This window comes from Apodemus sylvaticus, chromosome 3, assembly GCF_947179515.1.
Source record: "Apodemus sylvaticus chromosome 3, mApoSyl1.1, whole genome shotgun sequence".
Lineage (NCBI taxonomy): Eukaryota > Metazoa > Chordata > Mammalia > Rodentia > Muridae > Apodemus > Apodemus sylvaticus.
In genome coordinates this window covers 100086554-100111402 of record NC_067474.1, presented here as the reverse complement: position 1 = coordinate 100111402, position 24849 = coordinate 100086554, and the positions used below count along the sequence as shown (strand labels likewise).

Here is a 24849-nt window from a genome sequence, read left to right as displayed (position 1 = left end):
CATATTCCGTGAGCAATACTGCAAAGAACTCTGACCTTGGGGCTCAAGAGGGAGCTATTTGATGTTGAGCAAATTACTTTATCATACTAGACCTTCATTTCTTCATCTACAAAATGAGAATTGTAGTGATAAAAATCTAGTAGAATGAAAAGATAAGTAAAAGCTGTTTTCCAGTGACAAATCCGGTTAATGCTCAAGATATTAGTTCTTTATTCTCACACCTGTTGCCCGATGCAACAGTCACAAGTGCTGGGGACAACACCTGTCCATTCTTCCAAGCACAAAGAATTATTGTTCCTTTGCCTTGTGTGACCTTAGATTGGTCACGTGGTTAGCTTCAGCCAATGAGCAGTGAGCAGCCAATGCGACAACGTGAGTCTCTGCCGCTGCTGTAAAGGCTAAAGCCATAAAAGCTACTCCACGTGCTCCATGACGGTAAACTGCAGGATGCCCACTTAGAACAACTTGCAACCCAGAACAAGGGTGACACAGCAAAATTCACAGGGGCAGTTGTGCAAGGGCAAGCCTATGAGTGTTCGGCCACTGTGATCTCCGAGTCTCCGGTTACCACAGAACAAGCTACTCCTTCCTGACTGGCATTGAGTAACACCTGACAGCAGCTGCTTTTCCTTCTCACAGATACCATCATCTCGTGAGGGCTGAAATGCACAGATTCTTGACTTCAGAAGCTCCTAAAGAGGGAAATGTCAGGGCTATGGTCTGGACATTGCAAGTGCTTAGCCCGGGATTTTCGCATTCCGCCTAAGGGAAGCCCAGAGACTGCTCATGCTGGGAATCCTAGCACCCTGTGCACATGGCCTCACAACCTACAGCTTTTGGTAACATGTAAGTTAGAAATTGTAATAAAAGGTGGACAGAAAGGAGGAATGTGGGGGAAGGGAGAGCGAGGAAAGAGGCAGTTAAACCGACTCTGCCCAGTTCACCTCCACTTTCTGATGATTTACTACAGCTTGGATTTTTGTTTTTCCTGATTTGCTTTTTTTTAAATTATCATATCAAAAGGAGATTTAAAAATTCCTAGGCATTTCTATGACACTAGAGATGGTTGCTTTATAAAACACCTTGCTAATTACAAAGCACAGCCCCAAGTTGTTTGATGCTGCCTCTGCAGTTATTCTATTCGTCGGGGGTGTTAGTTACAGTGACCACTGAAGACATAAAGGCTATTGGTTACTCACCAGAATTTTATGGTAAGACCCTCCTGCTGACAACACCATACACTTCTGCCTTAGGACTTGGAGAAATCAAATGGTAATGACCAGGAAGCCTCCTCATTGCTAGATAGCTCTTGCCCAGCTATGAACTCTTCAAACTACAATGATGGTCTATGTGGTCATAGTGATATGATCCTGTGTACAGCAGTGGCACAAATGTTGTGGAAGTAACTAATTGCTTGCTGATGGGATTGAAGGTCTCCTCCACAGGAGGAAACACCTGCCTAAGCCCCTGCAATAAATCTGTGCCCAGGGTTGAAGAACTCCTAGGCCTGAGGTATAAACCTACTCGTGATTATTCTGCTAAAATGAGCATCCTGACAAACCGCCTTCTTAATTTACATCTCTTTACTCTAGATCAATGAAGCTCTCAGACCTCCTCAGAAAAGTTTGTTTGTGTACCTGACAGTGGTTAACACAGAAACTCACAACTGATCTGACACAGAGATACCCTTGCCTCCACCTCCTGAGTTTTAAGTGTTGTGTGACTGTGCCTGGGAGCCATGAAGAAACAGAATTGACAGGGAACCAGTGGTAGACCAAGTACAGAAACCACCAAAGTCCAACTTGGTGAAGCAATGAGCTGTATAGGAATATGGACAAGAGGTTAACTGCAGGAATAGAAATGACTCAAAAGCAGCAGCAGCAGCCAAAGCCCACACCACCGCGGGTGACAGTCCCCTAAAGCTAGATACCTGGACCATACTCCGCAGCATTAGGCAGCTCAACAGGTTGGAGAATGTTTATCACTCACTTGGTCTGAGCCTCTTCCAGGCAGTTTGACTGCTCTCTCTGTTTCTCCAAGGCACCGCAGCAGACCTGTGATTCTTCCAAGATGTTCGGCTAATTTCTGCCTCTTCCAGGTGGCTGACTGGTCTGTTTGAAGCCTCTTTCTAAGCACCAAAGCTTGCTGAGAGATTTCTTTGGAGCTTGTCCCTATCTGTGAGTCTCTCCTCAGTTAGTCTGAGAGTGACTATGCCGTCTTTACTTCTTATATATTCTTGGGGAAGGGGGTGACTAGTAAATCTTGTTAGTTTCAGAGACTTCCTGAAGATGTTTTGGGTTGTTTGCTTCCTGTTTTAAGGCCCTTAGCTGTCTCTGAGCAAGATGGAGTATTTCACTTCCCCTCAATACCCTTGTTTCACTTCCCTGGAAGCATCCCATCTTAAAATATGCCAGGTTTTTTGTTGTTGTTGTTTTGCCTTCCTTTTCATATCCCATGTTTTAAATTTCCTACTAAGATGAAGGGTGTGAATGTGAGAGAAAACTGCAACACAGTCCTCGGATTACAGGCCATGGCCAGCATGCCCAGTTTGTTTTCTCTTAAGCAGAACCTGTGCAGGCTAATCTTGTTTTTTTTGTTGTTGTTGTTGTTTTTGTTTTGTTTTGTTTTGTTTTGTTTGTTTTTTTCATTCTTAGCATTTGCAACATGGGACAGATAGGGATTTCTCAATTAATAAGGTCAAAATCAAGGGTACCCTTGGGTTCCGTTTGTACAGAAGGTAGAATGAATGTGTGATTGTTCTCATCCTTCTAAAGTGGTTTTGCAATCTGACTTGGTTCCCTCTCCATATCAACAGTTACCCATCTGTTGGGTTGTTTTGGGCACATTATGGATGGCTGTTGATGACCCGAGGCGGTTGCAGTGATCTTCTCCTGATGTTCAGGTTGACTCATCATGATCGATGTGAGCCTAACTGAGTCATTTCTGAAGTCTTCCTTGGGACAATGCTGGTATTGGTTAACTGTTTCCTTCCATCCCCTAAGTGTTTGTGAATAAAATGATGTGCTGTTTGAGATTTGTTTCATGATGAGGGACACTGAGAAAGGGGGCAAGTATAAAATACAACTAACTGGCCAGGAGTCAATAATGTTGCAAGACAATGATGGCCCCAAAAGCTTTCTGTATTCTTTTCCTTACATCTGTGTGCGTTTATTTCCCAGAACAAATAGTAAAGGTTTGTGTTCTTTTTTTAAGTTCAACCCATGATGTTCAAAATAAAAATGAAAACCTCTCAGTAAGGCAATAGTCCTGAATGTCTGATGAAAATGAAGGGCTCTAGATTCTGGATGCTTCTTTTGACTTGGCAAGACCACCCAAGATCTGAGTGAACCTCTGAGGGCTGCAGAGTCAAAAGGATGGAGCGCAAGAAGGGGCCCAAATGCACAGAAAAACCTCTACCGTTTCCCAGGGTGGGGCCTCATCTATCACGTTTAAAATATATACATATAAAATGTCCCTCAACAAATAGTTTGTTCCACCTTTAACTCATTGACCCATACTCTTGGCTTTATCCCCAAGGAGCTGGACTCAGTTTCTCCTGGTTAAGGACATCTTTGCAAATAAGTCGAGAAGACATACTGGGTTGGAAATCCAGAGGCAAAAACATGAGTCTGTCATGGTCACCAAAGTTACCCAGGGTCTTGGGTAGTATCATCATACGGATAATAAAGTGTTACCCTGCCAGTCTAAAGACCCTTCAGTGTCTCCTTTCTATAAGCCAAAGGCTTCAATTCCTGCTGGGGCCAAGAACCTTGACCCACAGCCTGTGCCTTTCTAAAGACCATCTTTCCCACCTTTGCACATTATAAAGAGACCGATATCCCTGCTGATAATTACAGAGGAGGTGGCTACTAGAGGTGACCCCAAACTTGATAGCACTTTCGGGCTTCGGGAAGCAGGTATGGCAAGGACCTGTACGATTTCTCCTTTGTGCCCTTGCCTGCTTGCACACCCTGACCCGGTCCCCACTGCGGAGAAATCTGGCTGGCGGCGGCGGCGGCGGCGGGCGTGGCCCGCGCAGGAGGCGCGCAAAGCGGGAGGGCGCTGAGCTGCGGCTACTCCCGCGCTGCTGAGAGGGAGGGGCCCAGTGCCGTCCGCCAGCCTAGCTCGCCACCGCTCGCCCGCTGCTCAGTGTCCTCGCGAGCCCAGCTTCGGCCAGCGAAGGCGACGTCCAGCGCGAGCCCGGGCGAGGCGCGGCCCCGAGCGGCCCGGCTTGTGAGCCTTGCTCAACGGTGCTGGTAAGTGCGGGTCTCCGGGTCTCCAGCTCTGCGGCCGCCAAGCCGCTTGTCCCCGGGTGGGTCGCGCGCATCTCGCAGCTGCGCCGCAGGCTCACAGGTGGCCCCGTGGTGAATGTGGCGCCCCAGGCCCAGCTCTGAGTTAGCCAACTCTCTCCGCTCGGGGGCGCGGGTTGCCAGCCCCCACATGGCCCACCGAGGCTCTGGGAGTGAGGGCACCGGCGAGAACCTGACTTAGAAAGGGATGCGCAAAGGCGCGCTCCTTCCCCAGACACACACAAGCTATCCGGGGAGAAGCGGAGCAAGCACCACCCCAAAGGCGTCGCAGCTCCAGGCTGGCAGGTGGGGTGGCTACCCTTTCGTTTTATTTTCTTATTGACCCTCCATGGGAAAAGTTTAAGATCATGCAAAGCAAAGTTGGGACTCAGCTGGGGGCACATCCCAGAGAAGGGAGCAGTGGGTTTTCATAGCTCAGCCTGGATCTGATCTTGCGCCTTGAGAGTCCAACCCAGGCTAGCCTTGACCCGGCACTGTGACAATCCCTAGAGCGCTGTGAGTCGCTTAATCACGGGTGCTAAGCTTAGACATCTGCAGGCAGCCAGGCATTCGATGGGCTGGGGTTATCTGAGGAGCAGCTGCAACTCAGCCTGTGTTGACTGGTAGTCCTGCTCTGCTCCAGCTAATCCCAGTGTGTAAGGGGCGTGTGTTTAATTAGCTTATTTTACACCTGAGGTGATCTCGGCGAATGCTCCTAAAATGAAATCGTTGGCACAGAAAAAGAAAATAAGAACAGGAAAAGAAAATAAAAACAAGAAATGTAAAGGCTTGTTTAGAAAGGGAATCTTGACTGTAGAGGCAGTCCTGTGGGGTACTTTACCCACCTCTTCCGTGGAATAGCGAATCAAAACTCTGCTTTGCATATCTGGCATAAAGGATAGGTGTTGGGGCTACTGGGGGAGGATTTTATGGGCAGAGGTGTTGCTGCAGCTTGCATGTTGTTTACGAAATACACACTCGGTGTCTCTAAATAGCCTCCTGGTCATGTCACTGCATTGAGCTTTGTTTGAGCTTTTGAAAATAAGACTAAAGGATTTGGTTGTTTTTGAAGCTCCTGCTGAAAACAGTTTAGATGCTTTAAAGAAACAGCAGCTTGTTCCTGTTGCCAAGACATTTTTTTTTTGTAAACTTAAATTTTTAAAGAGCAGGTTTTCTGTATCTAATATGAGACAATTTCATAAAGATAATATCCTTTAATAATTATGTGAACAGGAAATCAGTATTACCACCTCCCAAATTCACTCCTTTCCAAATGATAGGTTCAATCAGAAAATGCACTGAATTACATAATTGTTCTAGGAGAAAGCATAATGGTCAGTTGTCAAGAACTTAGTTCCAAAAGAAGTGGAACCGTTTTAGCCCAGGAGGATGTTGCGTGATTTCAAATGGATGAATTGACTTTTGTTTATAAATGTTTCATCCTTACATGCATTTCAGCTGCCTGAGCCTAATGTCAGATTTGTTGAAATATTAACTTGGTTTATACATGTGTGATTATGAGTTCATTCTAGATACCTCTTATTCCAAGTGCTACTTATGTTTCAGTTCATCCTAAAGCGATTTACGAGGCTGTAGTTCAGCGACAAAGTTATTGTCTGGAGTGTTGAAGCTCTGGATGTGCACCCTAGAGAGCACACACACACACACACACACACACAGAGAGAGAGAGAGAGAAAGAGAGAGAGAGAGAGAGAGCAATTCTGGTTTGCAAGGACTTTAATTGCCTATGACTCTTAATCAACCAGTCAATATCTCTATGTCTCTGTGTCTCAGTCTTTCTGTCTCTCTGTCTCTCTGTCTCTCTGTCTCTCTCTCTCTCTCTCTCTCTCTTTCTCTCTCTCTCTCTCTCTCTCTCTCTCTCTGTGTGTGTGTGTGTGTGTGTGTGTGTGTGTGTGTGTGTGTGTGTAGGTAACAAACCCAGGGTTCCAAGCTAGCACTTCAGTCTAGTCCTGTTGACCAGTTTTAAAACAAGGAAACCCAGGACTGTAACAGCAGTGTAGAGGTTAAGAGCACTTGCAAGTATACATGTGTGGTTTGTAAGAACACTCTGCTCTGGCAAAGAAGCAGTCTGATTCCCAACATCCATGCTGGATGGATCTCACTGCCTGTACCTCTAGCTCCAGGAGATCCTAAGGCCTTTTCTGGACCTCAAGGGCACCTGCACTCACATGTGCACATACTCACACACAGACACACATAATTAAAATTAAGAGAAAGATTTCAATTAGATTAATAAATTAAGGAACCCGTAGCACCTAGAACTCAAGTAACTTACCCATGAACACAGGCTATAGGACAAGACTTCATCACATCTGCAAAGTTATCTTTATAGAAAGGTAAGATTTCATGACTCACTTATCATTGTTGTTTTCATTTAAACTTAGGTGGTGATATATTCCCCGTGAAGAGTAAAGATCGCAGTTGTAGAAGTGCCCCATACGCATCATCAACTGGGAAGCAAGGAGCAGTATGACAGAACCGTCTGTCTGAGTCTAGAACGTGAAGACCACCATATCCACCAGAAAAGCCGGGATGGATCGCCACCAAAGCTCCACAGTCAGGCTCCTGCAGAAATGGTGCTCCCATGAGTCACCATTTGGCTGCAGGAGACATTATAACACCAGGAAAAAACTGAAGCTAATTCGAGTCATTGGCCTTGTCATGGGCCTGGTAGCTGTGAGCACTGTCCCATTCTCAATCAGTGCCTTTACTGAGACAGACTCTCAGAGCAATAGAGGAGAAGCCAGTGACGTGAGTGGCCCTGGGGTAGCACAGGGTCACCGTCAAAGAACTCTCTTAGACTTAAATGACAAGATTCGAGATTACACCCCACAGCCCCCTGCTTCTCAGGAGGACCAAGCTGAGAACAGTACTGATCACGCCCAGGGAGACTACCCAAAGGATATCTTCTCCCTTGAGGATCGAAGGAAAGGTGCCATCATCCTCCATGTCATCGGAATGATCTATATGTTCATAGCGCTAGCCATTGTCTGTGATGAGTTCTTTGTTCCTTCTCTGACTGTCATCACTGAAAAACTGGGAATCTCTGATGATGTGGCGGGAGCCACCTTCATGGCTGCCGGCGGGTCAGCCCCAGAACTTTTCACGTCTCTTATAGGGGTCTTCATTGCACACAGCAATGTCGGCATTGGCACCATCGTAGGTTCCGCCGTGTTCAATATCCTCTTTGTGATTGGCATGTGTGCTCTGTTTTCTAGAGAAATCTTAAACCTGACCTGGTGGCCGCTCTTTCGGGATGTGTCCTTCTACATCATTGATTTGATCATGTTGATCATATTTTTCCTGGATAACGTTATCATGTGGTGGGAAAGCTTACTCCTCTTAACCGCTTATTTTGCCTATGTGGTTTTCATGAAATTCAACGTCCAAGTAGAGAAATGGGTGAAGCAAATGATAAGTCGCAATAATGTTGTCAAGGTGACAGTACCAGAAGCCCAAGCAAAGGTCGGTGGAAGTAGTCTTTACTTAACCATTTCCTTAGCATGGTTCTGAATGCAGATGTTTTGGCAAGCTGCAGCTTGTTTTTGTTTTGTCTTTTAACTGTGATGATCTTTGGGCTACAGTGAGTAATAGGTTGCATTCTGCAGTTTTGTGAGAGCCAAGGAAAATGACACTAGAAAATATAATTTGTGGGGCATTCTTCTACATGTCTACCAAGTTCCCAAGCTACTATAGAGTTAAAATCAATGTAAATATAGGTTACATAAGCATCCCATGGCAGAGTGAGCATTGGCTTGTTATTTTGGAAAGTGGACCCAGTGATTTTTGAGAGTGCTTCCATTGTGATGGGCATATTCTTAGCAAGTGGCAGGTAAGCCACTGATAGAGATCAAGAACCATCTCTTTAACGATGTTTAAGGAAGAAAGTTTGTTTTCTAAGAACTGTATCTTTCAGCAGCATCCCCGGGCTTAACAGCAGTTTGGCTTCATTGTCGTGACAAATAGATATTTTCCCCTTGTCTCTTCAAGTTGGTTTTATTTCATGGTGCTGGGATTAAACCCAAGTGCCTCTCACATTGCTGGGCAGGCAACCAGAGACTAAGTAACACCCCCAGACCTATGCTTATTTTTCTTGATCCATGTGATCTTATTTGAGAGGAATCAGTATCCACTGTAGAGGGAATCACTGGCCAGCCTGCTGCTGTATTGCAGGAGCCCTTTTGCACAGCATAATAAACATGACCCAGTGAGTGCACTTTCACAGGAGAATTGGAGGTGACGTTGCTTAATTAAGGAGGCAGATCTGTAAAGAGTTTAAAAGAAATTGACCTAAAAAAATGTTGATTTGAAAGGAAAACAATAGATGAAGAGCATCAGTGAATTTTTATGTAGTTTCATTATTAATGCAGCATTCTGATTTATAGTCTAACTATAAAAATGTCATCTCTGAATATGATTTTCAGCAGAAAACCCAAGTACATGCAGAAACTTTTCATGTTTGCAAGTGGGAAAATTCTCACACATATAAAAAGCAGATGTTTGAGTAACAGGAGGAGGTTTGATCACAAAATGAAGAAAATGGTATTATATTAGTTAAATTTGCATAATTCCATTTTAGTATAGTTTGATGATCATAATTTTTATAGTAGTCACAGAGTAGAAGCAGAGTGAAAAAATCACTAGTAATATTTATGTAAACAGGAGAGAGTATACACAGGAACATGCAAAGAAGAAATGTTTTAATTATTTTTAATGTGCACATGTACGTGATGTGTGTGTGTGGCGGGGCAAATGTGCCACGCCATCTGTCAATCAGAGGACAACTTTGTCAAGTTCATCTCTTCTTTCATCCATATGAGGGTTCAGGGAATCAAACTCTGATCACCAGGCTTCTGTAATAAGCACCTTTATTTTCTCTAGTCCACAGCATGTTTATACCATATATGTATCTTAACATTTATTTCCGTGTGTGCTCATCGGAAACTGTAGTTTCTACAGGTAATTTAGCATAATATATGGCGAGCATGCATTTGCTTGGGACAGCTGATGGCATGCCCTTCATGGCATCTGACAGGGACATTCTTTGTGCTCCGTGTTGTACCTTAGTAACAAAAGAAATGGCCCTCAGACTCTCTTTGGGCCTGTTTGAATGATTTGCTTACTAGTCTGTGGTCTATTTTGGTCAGAGTACTGGACAGTTCTCAGGAAAAACCATATTTTTGAGAAGCAAGGAAGTGATCTGGCACTTTAGAAATATTCCAAGCACATCAGCAGTGAAAAGTCTTTTGAGGAACCCTGAGCCTTGGGGTTTTTTCTTTTTCTTTTTCTTTTTCTTTTTTCTCTTTTTTTCCCCCTACCATGGTCCTTCTTTACGTAGACATAACTCAGTTGGAAATTGTGCTGGTCACATTCGCAAACGTTGGAACTTGCAGAGTTTGTATTCTGATTTTAGCGGGGGTAGGAATGCATCTGGTTTCATACATGTGAGAAATAGCTTTAAATGCAGGCTACAGAGAGCACTCTGTCAACTATAATGTCCTCATTAAAGGAGACCTGGCAGAACTCTTACCTGCTTAATCATAGGATTGTCTTTTCACTTTTCTGATCATTTATAAATCAGGGATTTGGGCTGATGTTCCTGTTTCATATCCCTAATTTTATTCTTAATTCTGTCTTAGTTTTAATTTGTAAACTCTGAGTATAAAATTTTATCATAAAGCTGGAGGTTCTAATGTTAAGTATTTCCATGGTGCTTATTCTCTTACTGTCACACTACACAATTTTAATTTATTCTATTCAGTCATCACCTTTCTTTTAGCACATGATAACTAATTGGAGTAGATGGTTTTTTTTTTTTTCCATAGCAGACCTATATCTGGCTTGAGCACAATCATACATTTTCAAGTGCGGTGGTTCGTAAGAACCTGACTCCCTTCAGGAAACTAGACCTTGGTCTCACTTTAGACTCATGGCTGGAACTTTGAAGTGAATGTGACCCTTATCACATTCCTGATTCCAGAATCCTATAGAACATGCTCCCCAGCTCCTAGCACAGATATCCCAGAAGGGCTGATTTGAGTATAGCCACTTTCCTTCTGGTGTGCTGAGCTCACTTTGACTGGAATAGCACTTTTCCTCTACAGGAATCAGTGCTCTGATGTCACCTGGACACTTAGAGAGTCCCTGCACTGAATGTATCCCATGTGCATCTCAGAAGGAAGGACTACATTGTATAGACATCCAGGGAGCAGATCCTAGCTTGTTTCCCTGTGAGCTTACTTGGTGGCTATGTTTTTGCAATTATGGGGCAGGAGAATTTAAGAAAGTAGAGAAAACACATTTTAGATAGCAGATCATCAGATGGTTCTTGCTGTAGAATCATCAGCTCTTCTGGGCTCAACGTAGTGAAACAGCTTTCAATAAGGACATTGGAAATCTTAATTTGGTTCTGTAGTGACTGATAGATTGTGCCAGAAAGGAACAGACTGTGAACATGGAGAAATTGGGAATTCTTTTCATAAAATGTTGCTTCCCTGTGTGTGTTTTTTTTCTTCAGTTTTTGGTTTTGTTTGCTTGTTTAAAATTTTTCCTTGATGACACCACTACCCTCTTTAAAATGTTGTGTGGTGTCATGACATGATGCAGAAGGCCAGACAGAAAATGGTGCATTTTTTAAAATCAGTTCTGTGAGTTTCATAAAATGTCTTTTGATCATATTCATCCCCAAACTTTACTTAGTTATGCCCCTCTTTATTCCCTATCTAACTTTGTGTCCTTCTTTTTTAATCCTTAAAGATCAATTTGTGCTGCCCAAATATTCTCGGATGTGTAGTCTTCCACTGAATAGTAATCAACATTTCAAGGACTAAACTCTTAGAAAAAAAGAATCCCCCCCCCCATCTCTTCCCTCCCTGCAGCAGCTAACAGTTTCCAATAGCACTAAGGCTACATGACCACCTCCCCTCTTCATAGTGGGATTTAGTCTGGCTTGAGTTTGCACAGGTGTTTTTCATGCTATCACAACAGCTGGTAGTTCATTTGTGCAGCTGCCCTGCTATGTTCAGAAGACATGTTTCCTTGTAATCATCCACTATCTCAGGCTCTTAAAATCTTTCCGTCCCTTCTTCCACAATGATTCCTAGGCCTTGAAGAAAGGGCTACAGTATATATGTTCCTTTAGGGCTGAGCAGTCTTCAGTCTCTTAGTCTCTGCACCTTGGCCAGTTGTGAGTCTCTGTGTTAATAACCATCTACTGCAAATTGAAGCTTTTCAGTTGAGGATTGAGAGATGTATTGATCTAAAGGTGTAAGAATCTATAGTGATCTATCGGTATGATGATAAGTCATTAGGAGTTACCTTAAACTCTGTCCATTAAACAAAATGATAACAGTAAGCTCTCCTCTGGGACCTTTCATTTATCCAGCCACAGGCTCGTGGCTGGATAATAGTGTCAGGTATAGGTTTCATCTTGTGGAGAATCAAGTCAATTTTTTAAAAAGTGGTTGGTGACTCCCATGATAGCCATGCCTTTATTACACCAGTGCATATGTCTTGCCAGGCCAGTCACTATTGTAGTTTACAGGGTTCGTAGCTGAGTAGAGCTGCTGCTGAGTTTTCTCCTCTGGGAGCATGCCTAGTATCTTCCACCACTATAAACACTAGCTAGCGACAAAGATTCCAGGTCAATGCCGGTTGGATTTCTCCATGTTCTATGACTCCGGGTGTATGGTGGCTTCAGAAGCAGGGTCTTATGTGGACTGTAGCCAAGAGCATGTGAAATAGCATGTAATGTTTGGGGGTCTATGGCACCACTCTGAACAACAACTCCAAAAGAAAGAATTCATTCCTGGTGGTGAGCTTTCGACTTGATAGCTCGTGGTATCTAATGGAGGTGTTTTTTACCTGCTGTGGGTAACTTTATCCCTTAGGGTATGTGTATTTATAATCAGAAGCTTCTACCAAAATAAGTTTCTGATGTCTTTTTTTCAAAATGTTTTTAGTGCCATATATTCCTCTCTATATGCCCCCCTCTACCCTGCTCTCTCCCCCCATTTCAGTTTAACCCTTCCTGTTCCATTTCTCCCTTTTAACCCTTCTTTACCAGTTCATTCTATCTCCTCTCCCATGAAACCTGTCCCACAAGTGCCCTGAGTAATTTTCTGACTTCCCTGGGTATCCGGAAAGGGGTTTAAAACCCATCTATGTAGCAGAAGCCTAGTGGCTTCTGAAAATTTATTGAAGCTCTCTGAGCCTCGGCTGCTTAATTTTGAAGATGAAGTTAATAGCGTTAAATTTCTAAAGATCACAAAAGCAATTAAATGACCCCCGAGAAGTAAAGCACCTAGCATAGTCTTTGACAATGTGGCATGGTCAGTGTGTGTTGGTCCCCCTCTTTCATTATCCTATTCTTAAGTGAGCAATGAATCAGAATAAGTGGCTCCAGGTTTAATTTATAGGAGCATTCCTTGAAGGGCAAATTTACTTTAGTGGCCCACTGGGTTAAGCAGGCTACTGTACCTCCCTGGGGAATGTATTTACCACGTGATAATCTTCATAAACCTAATGACTAACTATGTACAGTGACTATTGTTTGCATGTTATCAACTCCGGTGAAACCATTGAAATGAGGAGACCATGTAACTTCTGTTTAAAGCACGTAGGCATAGGATGATTGGAACCCTGTTCTCCAAGCCCCATCCTAACTGATTAGTGGTATGGGGCGTTAGAGCTGTCTCTTTTTGGGGCATGAAGACATTTTGGGGAGCACCTAGCTGCTGAGACCTGGTTTTAATGTGTCACTGGACTAGGCTGTCACTGGCCCAGAAAGCAGCTGTCCGTGGTACTTAACTTCTTAGACTTGGCACACTAATCTGACAGCAAGTCAGCTGAGTTCTAATCAAGGGAATGATCCAAATAAAGACACTGAAAACAGTAAAGTGAGGTGCTGGAGTCTAGTAATCTGGGAGCACCTTGCTTTAGTCAGCCTGGCTGTTCCTGGAAGTTGATAGCAGTTTTTGCAGATGAAAATGTTAGTTATATTCCTGAGGAAATTAGAATTAAAACACTATAAATATTCCTTACATAGTTAGCATTTCTTTCATTAAATCCTAAATAATTTTATGAACAGTCATGTGTAGCCCAAAGCTCGCTTAAGATTCAGAATGTGTTAGGAAACTCAAGCCCTTTCAAAGCTAGTATATAAATCAGTAAAACTCATGTACAGACACCAAGGAAGACAAGTCTTATGAAAATAAAGGGGATTTTTTCTTTCTACCCTCCTTTTTCCCTCCCTCCCTTCCTTTCTGTTCTCCTAGTTTATTGTGTTGCCCAGACTGAATTGGCAACCTCAGTCCCACTCAGCTACCAGGGGTACTAGGAGTAAAGGTGTGCATGCCCAAGCTAGGAAGGGCATATGTCTAAATAGATGTGAAAAGTGATCATCATTTTTAACAGAAAGAAAGTTTAGGGGTCACAAATCTGTAATCAACTAGAATTTCAAGTGTTATATGCTCATTTAGACAGACATAACAACATGCTGCTATTTTTATTGTCTTTTTCATTTCTATTAACCAGTTGGTAAACCATTGTAAACTGTGGTTTACAATGAGTGAGACATTTGGGGAGACCTCCAAGGTCAAGGCTATTTAATGCATTAAGTCCACATTTGACTTTCTCTGGTTTAAGCTCTGAGTTGGTCAGCAATGCAGAAAAGCAATTACCTTGCCTCAGTCTTCCACCATTCTCCCTCCCTGCCTTCTCCTTCCCTCTCCTCTCCTGCTCCTTTTTGATAGAACCAGACAGCTGCAGATCTGCATTCCAAAAATTGGAATGTGGAGGTAGAGAAGCAGCTCAAAAGTTAAGAGCTCTTGCTATGTAAGTCCAGAACTTCAGATCCAAGCAGCCAAGTAACAAGTCAGTTGAACAACACATTGATTTAACCACACACCACCTCCCCCCTCACCCCCCCACCCCCACCCCGCAGGCCAGAGGCAGGAAGACTTCTAGGGTTTGCTGACTTGCAACCTAGAGGGAAAAATGCAAGCCCTGGGATCAAGAAGAGGCGCTCTGGAGGAACAGGCAGGGACTGATAGAGGAGGACACCTGTCACCCTCTCCTGGCTTCTGTTCACCACACACACACACACACACACACACACACACACACACACACACACACAAATAATAAATCTCTTCTGAAAAAGGAGAAGGGAATTGTTGTGTTAACCTTTCCTGGAGGCATTTGTCAGGTTTAATTTTCCCATTCTTTGATTTTTCACATCTTGTTTTGTTTCATAAGTCTGTCCTAGGCACAATGCAGATACATTTTGTTTCTTTTCCAGGTTGACAGTCATTTTCTTTGAACTGGAGACTCGGTGTGTTTGACTGAGATATTTTTCTCTCATACCCTTATACTTTCTATTGTTTGACCTTGCTGTTTCTTTTCATAATTTTCCTTGCCTTTTATTTTGATTTTTTTCTGTTTGTTTTTCTAGAACTGTACTGTTCTAGAATGTATACACCATACTTCAGTACTTGTTGTTATTGTCTTGAATTTGAATAATTTCATTTGTTTGAGGAGGTTATCTAGTATTTGGGGGTGTGACACATTGAGAAGAGATTTTCTGAATACGTAATCTATCATATTGCCAGAAATACATTTTAGCCTGTGGATTTGTTAAAAGATAATGTATGTAGCAGGTGACAGTGATGTGTGATTTTAATAATATATTCCCAAGGTGTTTAATGCTGCCTATCTGTGGAAGAAAAAAACCCTTATCAAAAACCATCCTCCCAACGGCAAAACTTTGAGTCAAATCAATTTTAAGAGGATATTCTGATAGGAAGTCATATGAGGACATTTTAAATATTAGACTTGCCTTTTAAATTATATATGTTTTTAACCAGACTCAAATGAAACTACTAAAGATGTGAATCTGAAGTAGCTTCTAATCTCTTCATTGCACCATCCAAACATCACTTTTGCCTCTAGACTTCTCATACATATGCATTTGCACATGTACTGATTTGTGTGTGTATACCTACATATTTGCACAAACTAAAAGGACTTTAGACATGCATGATTTAAAAATTATGGTAACTATAGATTACTTAACATGCTCTTAAAAATTCTTAGCCTATTGAGAGCATGTCCTCTTCCTGGAATATGTTAGGTACTGTTTAGTTTTATCACGTATTATTTATTGTTGTATTCACTAAGGCTATAAAAAACACGACAGATTGCATATGAGCTTCTATAGAAAAAGAAACTTAACACCATGGGTTTTGAGCTTTTTAAAGTTTCTATTGCTGCATTCTTTAGTATTGAATATTAAATGTTGTTGTGTCTTCCAATTCCACAGGTGAAATCTAAAATTTTGATTAGTTTTCACTTGCATTTCTCTGATTAATTGGGAGGTTCTGCTTTGAAACATATGCTTATGACAAATTAGGTTTTTCTTGTGTGGATTGCCAGTTTCCTATGTCTTTTGTGTCAATTTTAAAGTTCACTCTGATGACTAACATGAAAATCTCTTACAAATATATGCTGAGAATCCTAACTTTAGCTTTCTCATCTTTCCCATTTCCATACCTAAATACCATCAGGAAGTTTTTGCCATTTTTGCTTTTGTTGAATGGGTGAATTATTCCGAAGAGGAGGCCTTGAGACAGAGGTTCCAAATCTGGCATGTGTTTCCTGGACATATGACCTTGGAGGATTTTCTACCAGTCAAGATCTCTGTTTCCCTGTGGAGAAATGTAGTCTGATATATAATGAAACAGCCTGATATATTAAGATGTATGTTTGAGATGACCCAGTATTATCAGTGTTTTAGCATATTGTTTCTGTACTTAGAAGGTCTAATACTCTGTTGACTATCCTAACCAGGCCAACTAGAAATCTCATATGTTGACACTATCAGAAGACTAGATCCTAACCATATCTATATCATCCAACTCTTCGCATTAACTGCTTTCCATGTGATGTTTCACTTGAATGTTTTAATCAACTTAATTAAGCTGTAATTTAACTTAAGCATGCCTTGGGAGATGGATCTTCTGGACAGATGGGGAACAGTGAGCATGGAGGAAAGTCATTTAAAGTTTACTGCAGGACACTCGGCCTCCTTGGCCCTGGCAGCTTCTGGCAGTGAATACCCTTGCTGGCAGCTGCAACTGCCTCACTGTGCTACCGGAGCCTGCTGAGCCCGGCTGGCCTTCCAGAGTCAAGGGCAGAGAGGATCAGAAAACTAGACAGCACTTCCTCTCTGGCTCACCCATTGCCATACAGGTGATCATCTCTGCCTGCAGATCAAGGGATCAAGGGATTTGAAAGTACAGATGATTTTAGATTTAAATTTAAACTGAATTTGCACTTGTGTCTGCCTGACTAGTACATTCTGACTTGTAGACCTTAGTGCTTCTCTGGTTAATTAGCAACAAAGATAAATTACGCTTCCAAATTATATTCACACTTCATATTAGGCTCTATTGAGTCAGCACCTTCAAAATATATTTTTTTAACATGACTTGTGTTTAAAATAATAATTTAAAAATGTTTGTTTGTTTGTTTTTGAGGTCCTGGGAATTGTACTCGGGGGCTTTCACCACTGAGATATATCTCAGCCCTAAAACATACAACTTAGTGTGTAGAAGTCCACTGTGCCACGGAGCCAGGTATAGCAACTCAGTATATATACACACACATGGCACACATGCATGGGTATGAGCATATTTATATATAAAAATGAAATCTAAATAAATGAAACACTGCCTTCACCTTTACACTGCTTACATTTTCCGTTCATTAAAAACATTCTCTTCAACCTTTTTAATAATGACTTGCGACCTGAGTTGTAAAAAGTCTGTTTGAAAGTTTCTTTTTCATATTCCCTTCTTCTTCTCCAAAGGGCTTCTTGGCACGGCTTTTAGTCGTATAATGCTCAACGGCATCTGTCTGAATAAAGGAATGAATGACAGCAGAAATCTGGAAGTCAGCTCACTAGATTAGCTCTGCACTTCAGCATGAGACTGTAGCTTCCAGGTGGATGGGTGGTGACTCTCTCTCTCTCTCTCTCTCTCTCTCTCTCTCTCTCTCTCTCTGTGTGTGTGTGTGTGTGTGTGTGTGTGTGAGAGAGAGAGAGAGAGAGAGAGAGAGAGAGAGAGAGAGAGAGAGAGAGAGATCTCAGAGGGACACTTGTAAGACTCACATCCATCCCACCTTTTGGATTCCCGGGTGATGGAACTCGGATGTCACACTTGACAGCAAGCACCTTTCGTTGCAGAGCCAACTGGCCAGTACTTTTCAATTCAGCAAAAGATGTTCTTTGGCCTAGTGGGGCCCTTGCTTCTTATCACCAAATTTTCCCTTTTATGACTTTAGTGTCTTTGGAGTCAGAGTCACGAATCCAAAGAAATCATTAAGTACTAGTATACCCATGCTAATTTTAATGATAGAAACTTATACCATTGAGATGCATCCATATGTCTTTATAGCTTCCTTCCCAAGGGTCTCTCTCTCTCTCTCTCTCTCTCTCTCTCTCTCTCTCTCTCTCTCTCTCTCCCTCTCTCTCTCTCTTCTCTCTCTCTCTCTCTCTCTCTCTCTCTCTCTCTCTCTCTCTCTCTCTCTCTCTCTCTCTGTGTGTGTGTGTGTGTGTGTATTGTCCTAAGAAGTCAACACTCAGCAAAATGTGTGCTGCACTGCAGCTCTGACATGGTTAGGAAGGTATGATGGTTAGCTTTCATTGTTGTTGTTGTTGTTGGGTTTCTTGTTGTTTGCTTGCTTATTTGATTTGTCATCTTGACACAAGTGGCTCTGACAGGGTATGGAAGGTACGATGGTTAGTTTTTTTGTTGTTGTTGGGTTTCTTGTTGTTGTTCATTTGCTTATTTGATTTGTCAACTTGACCCAAGATAGAGTTATCTTGGAGGAGGAAACTACAACTGGAAAAAAATGCCTCTATCATATTGGCCTGCAGGCATGTCTATGAGACATTTTTTGATTAATGGTTGCTGGTAGGGAGAGCCCACTGTGGGTGGGGCCATCCATGGGCAGACGTATTAGATGTATAAGAAAGCAAGCTGAGGAAGTCATGGGGATCAAGCAAATAAGTTGTGTTCCTACATGGTCTCTGCTTCAGTTCCTGCCTCCAGGTCCCTGTTTCAGTTCCTGCCCTGATTTCCCTTCATGAGCTATGAGGTGAAAAGACAACCAAACAAGCAAACAAAAGAAACCCTTTCCTCCACATACAGCTTTTGGTCATGATGCTCATCCTCACAGTAGGAATTGACCAGGACAAGAGTGAAGATTAGATCCTGAGCTGACAGAGCCTTCACTCATGCTTGCTTCCCAGTGTTTTTTTTTTATTTATTTACATTTCAAATGTTATCCCCTTTCCCAATTCCCCCCCCAGAAACCCCCTATCCCCTCCCCCCTCCTCCTGCTTCTATGAGGGTGTGCCCCCACCCACCTACCCACTTCCCCCTCCCCACCCTCACATTCCCCTATACTGGGGCATTGAACCTTCACAGGACCAAGAGCCTCTTCTAACGAAGCCATCCTCTGCTACATATACAGCTGGAACCATGGGTCCCTCCATGTGTACTCCTTGGTTGGTAGTTTAGACCCTGGGAGTTCTGATTGGTTGATATTGTTGTTCTTCCTATGGGGTTACAAACCCCTTCAGCTCCTTCAGTCCTTTCTCTAGCTCCTCCACTGGGAACCCCATGATCAGTTCAATGGTTAGCTGTGAGCATCCACCTCTGTTTGTCAGACTCTGGCAGAGCCTCTCAGAAGACAACTATACATAGTTCTTATACCAGTAAAATTAATGGTTTTGGAGGAGTCTGGGCATCAGGTACATTTAATACCATGTTCACATCTTTACTGGATGCACTCAAAACCATGCACTGGCAGGGACCAAGCCTAGGAGATGGAGTGCCTTTTTGCCCACACCCAGGCTGTGTAAGACTGTACCAGGCACTTTACACCAAGCGTCTATTCTCTGGAAATGAAAGGCTGGATTATATCTGATATCCCCAGCAGCTCTCTTAACTGTGCTCCTCTGTTAATGGAAAATAAATAAGTCACATGAAATGGCATAGGATTTGTATAGAAACTTCATCAGTCTTTGCTATATTTTCAATTGTCTCTCAGTTACCTGTACTTAATACAGCTTGTTACATAAGTGGTTGTTAGACTGTGCTGTTTAGAAAAAATGATGATGAGAAAAATGTCTATTGCTCAATACAGCCACTACTTTCCAAACAATTAACCTACAGTTGGTAGAATCCATGGGTGTATACCTGTTTGTAGTTGTAGATTAACCAGCAGCAGAGATGAGCAGGTATTGAAGCTCCAAATTTACCTTCCTTGGAGAGGTTTTCATTGAAGAAACCTGATTAGAGAGAGTAATTCTTATGGAATGAATCAAAAGGGCGTCTTTGCTTCTTTCCCTGCCTACAGGACCGTCTTAGAAAGGGCCGAGTGAGTCTGTGATGCTCCTGCACTTTCTCTATTACCGTGTGGTGAAACTGAGCATACATAATGCAGGGAGAATTAGGTTTCTTCTAGGTGTTCACACAACTGCAACCTCAGAATTCTGGGATGCTGAGGCAGGAAGATGTAGAGTTCCAGGCCAACCTGGGTTGCAGAGGGAGTCACAGGCTAGCTTGAGCTTCCTAGTGAGAATCTGTCTCACAAGACAGAAAGACAGACAGAGAGAGAGATGGGCAGACAGAGAGATGGACAGACACCTACACTCAGAGGAGAAAGAGAGAGACAGAGACAGAGAGCAATATTTCAATCATTTTAGGCCCAAGGTCAGCATAGAACACAACTTTTGCCTGAAACCCATCATTCTTTTCTTCTGAGATTACAATGATTAGAGCCAACACATTTAGAACTAAGTGGTCATGTGATCTTAGATGTACTGCTCAACCTCCTTGAGGTTTGTTTGCTTATCCATATGTTGAAAACAATAGAACAATTTCCTTTGCAGAGAGGCTATGAATTCTGAATGAGACTAAATGGTTAATTGTTTAGCCAAGCCCAGCTCAGGCCCCACAACTAACAAGTTCCATGCTGGACTCTAGGTCTCTCGCTCTGAGTCTTGTGCTCCAGCCTTTCCCACAGCTCTCTCTTGCTTTCATTGTTTGCCTCCTGCGATTCAGGCTCCCTTCCTTCCTTCCTTCCTTCCTTCCTTCCTTCCTTCCTTCCTTCCTTCCTTCCTTCCTTCCTTCCTTCCCTCCTTCCTTCCTTTCCTTTTGTCTGCTGCCCCCTCCATGCTTCCCTTGCAGGCATATAAATATGCTGTTGCTCAACTAATCCTCAACAGTCATATCTTTATGTTGGATGTAAATCTGCCCTCCCTTTATGATTCCAGGAGATTAAGAAAGTGTGACTCCTTATCTATGACACTGGGCCTTTGTCACCCATAAAATTATTCCAAGCTCTACTACGTCCACTCTGAAATTATATTTACTTTTGCCATATACTTCATCAATATTTAATCCTAATGCTTCCTCTGTCGGTCTCCTTGTACCTGATCTTATGTTGACTTACTGATATCTGTTTTCTGCCTTAAGTAAGCTACACCTCTCCCCTTAGTAACTATTGAGTTGTAGTTGTAGAGTTGACGCCTGGCCCAGGCTCATGAGGAGGGCAATAGGTGCCTAATGTTCCAAGAAGTTAATATTGGTGGTGATGAATGTTTGCTCTGGATGAGCATTCTAGGCCGGATAAGTTCTAAACTACTTAGTCCGTGTGCCAAGGCCAGAGGTTAACGAGTTTTCCTATGTAGGAAACAGGGTTCATTAGAAGTCATTTATTATTCCCAATCAGAGTGCAGATATGAAAGCATGTCCCTCAGCTACGAAGAAGAACCTCACTTCTGCCAGCTGTGTTGTTCCAGCTGTGGTCCTAGGAATTCCATTGTGGCTTCTGTTGGCTTTTTAAAGTCACAGCTCCCTTCAAATAAAATTAATTTGCCACAGTATACATTGTAAGTGAACACTGTAGAGATTTTTTAGGATTTTTGGATTGTATAATTTCAGAATGTTTTAATTACCTTAGAAAGAAGCCCTTAAGACAATAGTATTACCACCTCGTCCTCTGGCTCCTTATTAACCCTCAGTGGACAGGATCTACTTTTCCTGCAAAGATTTGCTCACGTTAGGCAATTGACAGAGATGGAAGCATGAAATCTATAGCTTGTTGTCTGGTTTCATTCATGTAGGATAATGTACTCCTGGAACTTCAGGATTATATCTTTCATGGCAAAACTATATCCCATTACATGACTTTAATACACCTTGTTTACTGTTCAGTTTGTGGGCACTTGGGTTGTTTCACCTTTTAAATCGTTGGGCATAATGCAGCAACAAGCATTTGTTTACAGGTTTTGCAAGTAGATGCTATGGATAGTGTATGGAATATACTTAGTGAGTATATACTTTTACTAGGTGAGTGCAGTCGCCAAAACATATGCTAACATGATCTGTTTAACATTTCGAGGCTCTGCCAGACCATTCTCTTTTGTTCCAGCGCCATTTTGTGTTCTTACCAATGGCATATAGGAATTCTAAAGTTTTTATCATTGTCTCCTCCTACTCTTCATTTTGCCTTTTGCTTTTTCTGAAACCAGGTCTTGCAAAAACAGCTTTGGCTGTTGTCAAGATCATAGCAGTCATGCTGACTCTGACCCCAAATGCTGTTTGTAGATGTAAGCTACCACACCCCCATTCCAGTTTCTCCCTATCACTTTGTAAGATCCCTCTCTTCATCCCAATCCATGAGTATGAAGCTGTACCTCAGGATAATTTTATCTGTGTCTTCTTGGTGGATGATGATAGCTTTATTAAGATAGAGATTTGAGGTCACTTGTGTATCTTCTTTGAGGAAATGTTTATTAAGAGTCTCTTGCTTGTTTTTAAATTGGGCTACTTGCTTGAGTGATTTGGTTACTGGAATATATACCCTAATCGGGTATATAACTTACAGATATTTCTCACAATTGTTGAGTTTTTTAATGTGCTTCATAGGTGAGGCTACTCCTAGCCTGGGAACCCATGAAGATTTAGCTTTTCCATACTATTCTCAAGGCATAATTGTGTGGAAAGAAATTTGGTATCCTTGGGTCAACCCTGAAGCTGCATCCGGCTGGAAGCTATGAAAAAAAAAAATCCTTGGTCTTTGGGGAAAGATGAATTCCCTTGAAGCTGAAGCCTTTGTAGGGTCCAGGCCTTGTTAGGGGGTCTCTGACCTCCGACTACAGAGAGGCTGGGAGTGGATCTGCTTAACATCAGGTTGATTTATCACTTTTCACATCGCTTTGTTTCCAGAATGTTCTCTGTTTTACCTAAGGCAGCTTGCTCACATCCAGTCACCTTACTTCCTTCCTGCTCAGAAGCCCTTCCCATGACACACCAATGCCATAATTCTCTTTAGTATCTAATGTGGGCATTTTTGATGTATGTGAATGTTTTTCCTGCATATATGTTCATGTATCATGCATGCTTGCTGCCCACAAAGACTATAGGAAGGCATTAAGATCTCCTAGAACTGGAGTTACAGACAGAAGTGAACCACCAGGATGGGGGTGCTGAGAACTGAACCCAGGACCTCTGGAAAAGCAGCAAGTGCTCTTAACCGCTGAGTCATGGCTTCCAGTCTCCACAGGCTTTGTTTCCTCTACTGTCTGGCAATGGCCCTTAGATTTATTCATTTTGGTTGTGTTCCACTAAGACCTGTGTGTGTGTGTGTGTGTGTGTGTGTGTGTGTGTGTGTGTGTATGTATGTGTGTGTGTGTGTGTCCCTTCCTATTCCATGCCCTAGTAACATTTGCATCTTTCTTGAATAAGACATGGAAGCTAATTTGCCATATACACCTATGAGGTATAAGAAGAGAGCTTCTGGGGCATTGTCTAGCATGAGCTATCGGTAACTCCATCAACCTGATCAATGAGCACAATCCGAGAATAGAGAACAACTTAACCACATGATTATGCTTTGAATGCACAATTGGTTCAAGGCTCTGGTGGTTTCCTAGGGGCCAGAAAACATCTTCTCCCTGGAGTCTGCTTGCGTCAGCTGCGTAGTAACTGGTGGCTTTGTAGATTTGAGTTCTGTAGCCTTGAGCAAGAAACTGATTTATTTAAATGGCATTCAGATGAGCCAGGCTGCTCTTTTTAGGCTGACTATGAAGGACCATTACAAATCTACTATTTTTTCTGCTGTCTTTTTATTTTAAGTCCCATGATATAGATAGCCATAAATATCTCTGACCTTGAAAGTCTAAGTGAAGGTGAGATGTGATAACGGGCTTAGGGAACATATGTTTTGATGTGTTAATGCTCTGCAAGCCTCATACACTTACGGAAATAAATAGAACAGGAGAAGATAGAGTTGTGCTGTAGGGGGAAGAATTTAAAAGCTCTAGGAAAGAGCACCACATGCTTCGTTGCTGGATAACCACAGTCTAGGATACAATTTCACCCAGCTCTGTTGCTTCATCTCTGGGTAGCTCTGGGAATTAGCTCCACGTGTATGAGATTTCCAGTGATAGTTGTTGTGTGAGCTTCTTAGACCAGCATTTTTGCCACATGCCACAACTGGACATGCTCCCTTCTGCAGTCCCAGCGTGTGCTTAGGTTCTTTATTTTCAGTAAAACAGTAAAACAGGGCCAAGAATGCCAAACCACCATTTCAATTCAGCTTCTTGCAAATGTGGATGGCAAAATGAATCTTCCGTAGTTGAATAGCTTGTGTAAAAAATATTATCAGCATGGGGCCTCTTATTAAAATGCTTAAAGCTCTCGATTGTGTTGTAGAGATTCTAGGAGCTATTTTTGTCATCCTAAAAGTAAAAATACTAAGTATCTGCAATGCCCCCAAACGTTTGTTCTCTGTGTTTAATCTCCTCGGTCCTGGGAGACAGATGCTGCTCTGAGGGTTGCTGACACCGTGGATGGTCAGTGTTAAATTTCACTTCCCTATCTCTACGTGTTGTTATGTTCCTGCTATCTCACTGTTCCCACACTTCATGAGTTACATATGCATTTATCTGTCCCCAGTTTTCTACATCAAAAATGGGAGCAGATGGCCTTCCTCTTGCTTTGCAGGGTAGTGTGAATATTAATGAGGTAATGGGAATGTTTCATAATCTGAGCTCATGTCAAAAATGAAACTGCAGACAGGAAGATAGTGAGAGATGCTAAGTGGGTATATTAGGAAGCAGGATTAGGACAGTTGCATGCACATTTTAGTACAGAGTTCAAATGATCTCTTAGGAAAGGTTGTTCTTGGGTGACTATCTTTGTTAAATGCTCAGTGGTGATCTCAAGAGGCTAATGTATGAGTGCACAATTTTAACCCCAGAAACTTTAATTTATCCATAAGTTCCTTATTCTGATGCCCAGAACATAACCAAGGTGTAAAGTCAAGAAACCTATGACCAGATAAGAACTTCACGTTTCATATAGGAACTTCTTGAGGCCTTTTGTTATAATGTGCTTTTTATCATATTCAGAATTCAAATAAGTTGGCTTGCATTGTTTCCCACCCCATAAAGAAACTAGAAGTA

The 24849-nt window shown here is 42.4% G+C and overlaps 1 protein-coding gene across 5 annotated transcripts in view; it reads left to right on the top strand.

The window, feature by feature from the left end:
- The first annotated feature begins 4108 nt into the window (after positions 1–4108).
- The window catches only part of Slc24a2 (solute carrier family 24 member 2), a 254322-nt gene continuing 233581 nt past the window's right edge, over positions 4109–24849 (top strand). For all 5 annotated transcript variants that reach the window (XM_052176727.1, XM_052176728.1, XM_052176726.1 and 2 more), the window contains exons 1-2: positions 4109–4256; positions 6695–7775. In XM_052176727.1, coding sequence (XP_052032687.1) covers positions 6843–7775 — 933 coding nt within the window. In that variant the 5' untranslated portion in view covers positions 4109–4256; positions 6695–6842. The remainder of the gene's footprint in view (positions 4257–6694; positions 7776–24849) is intronic.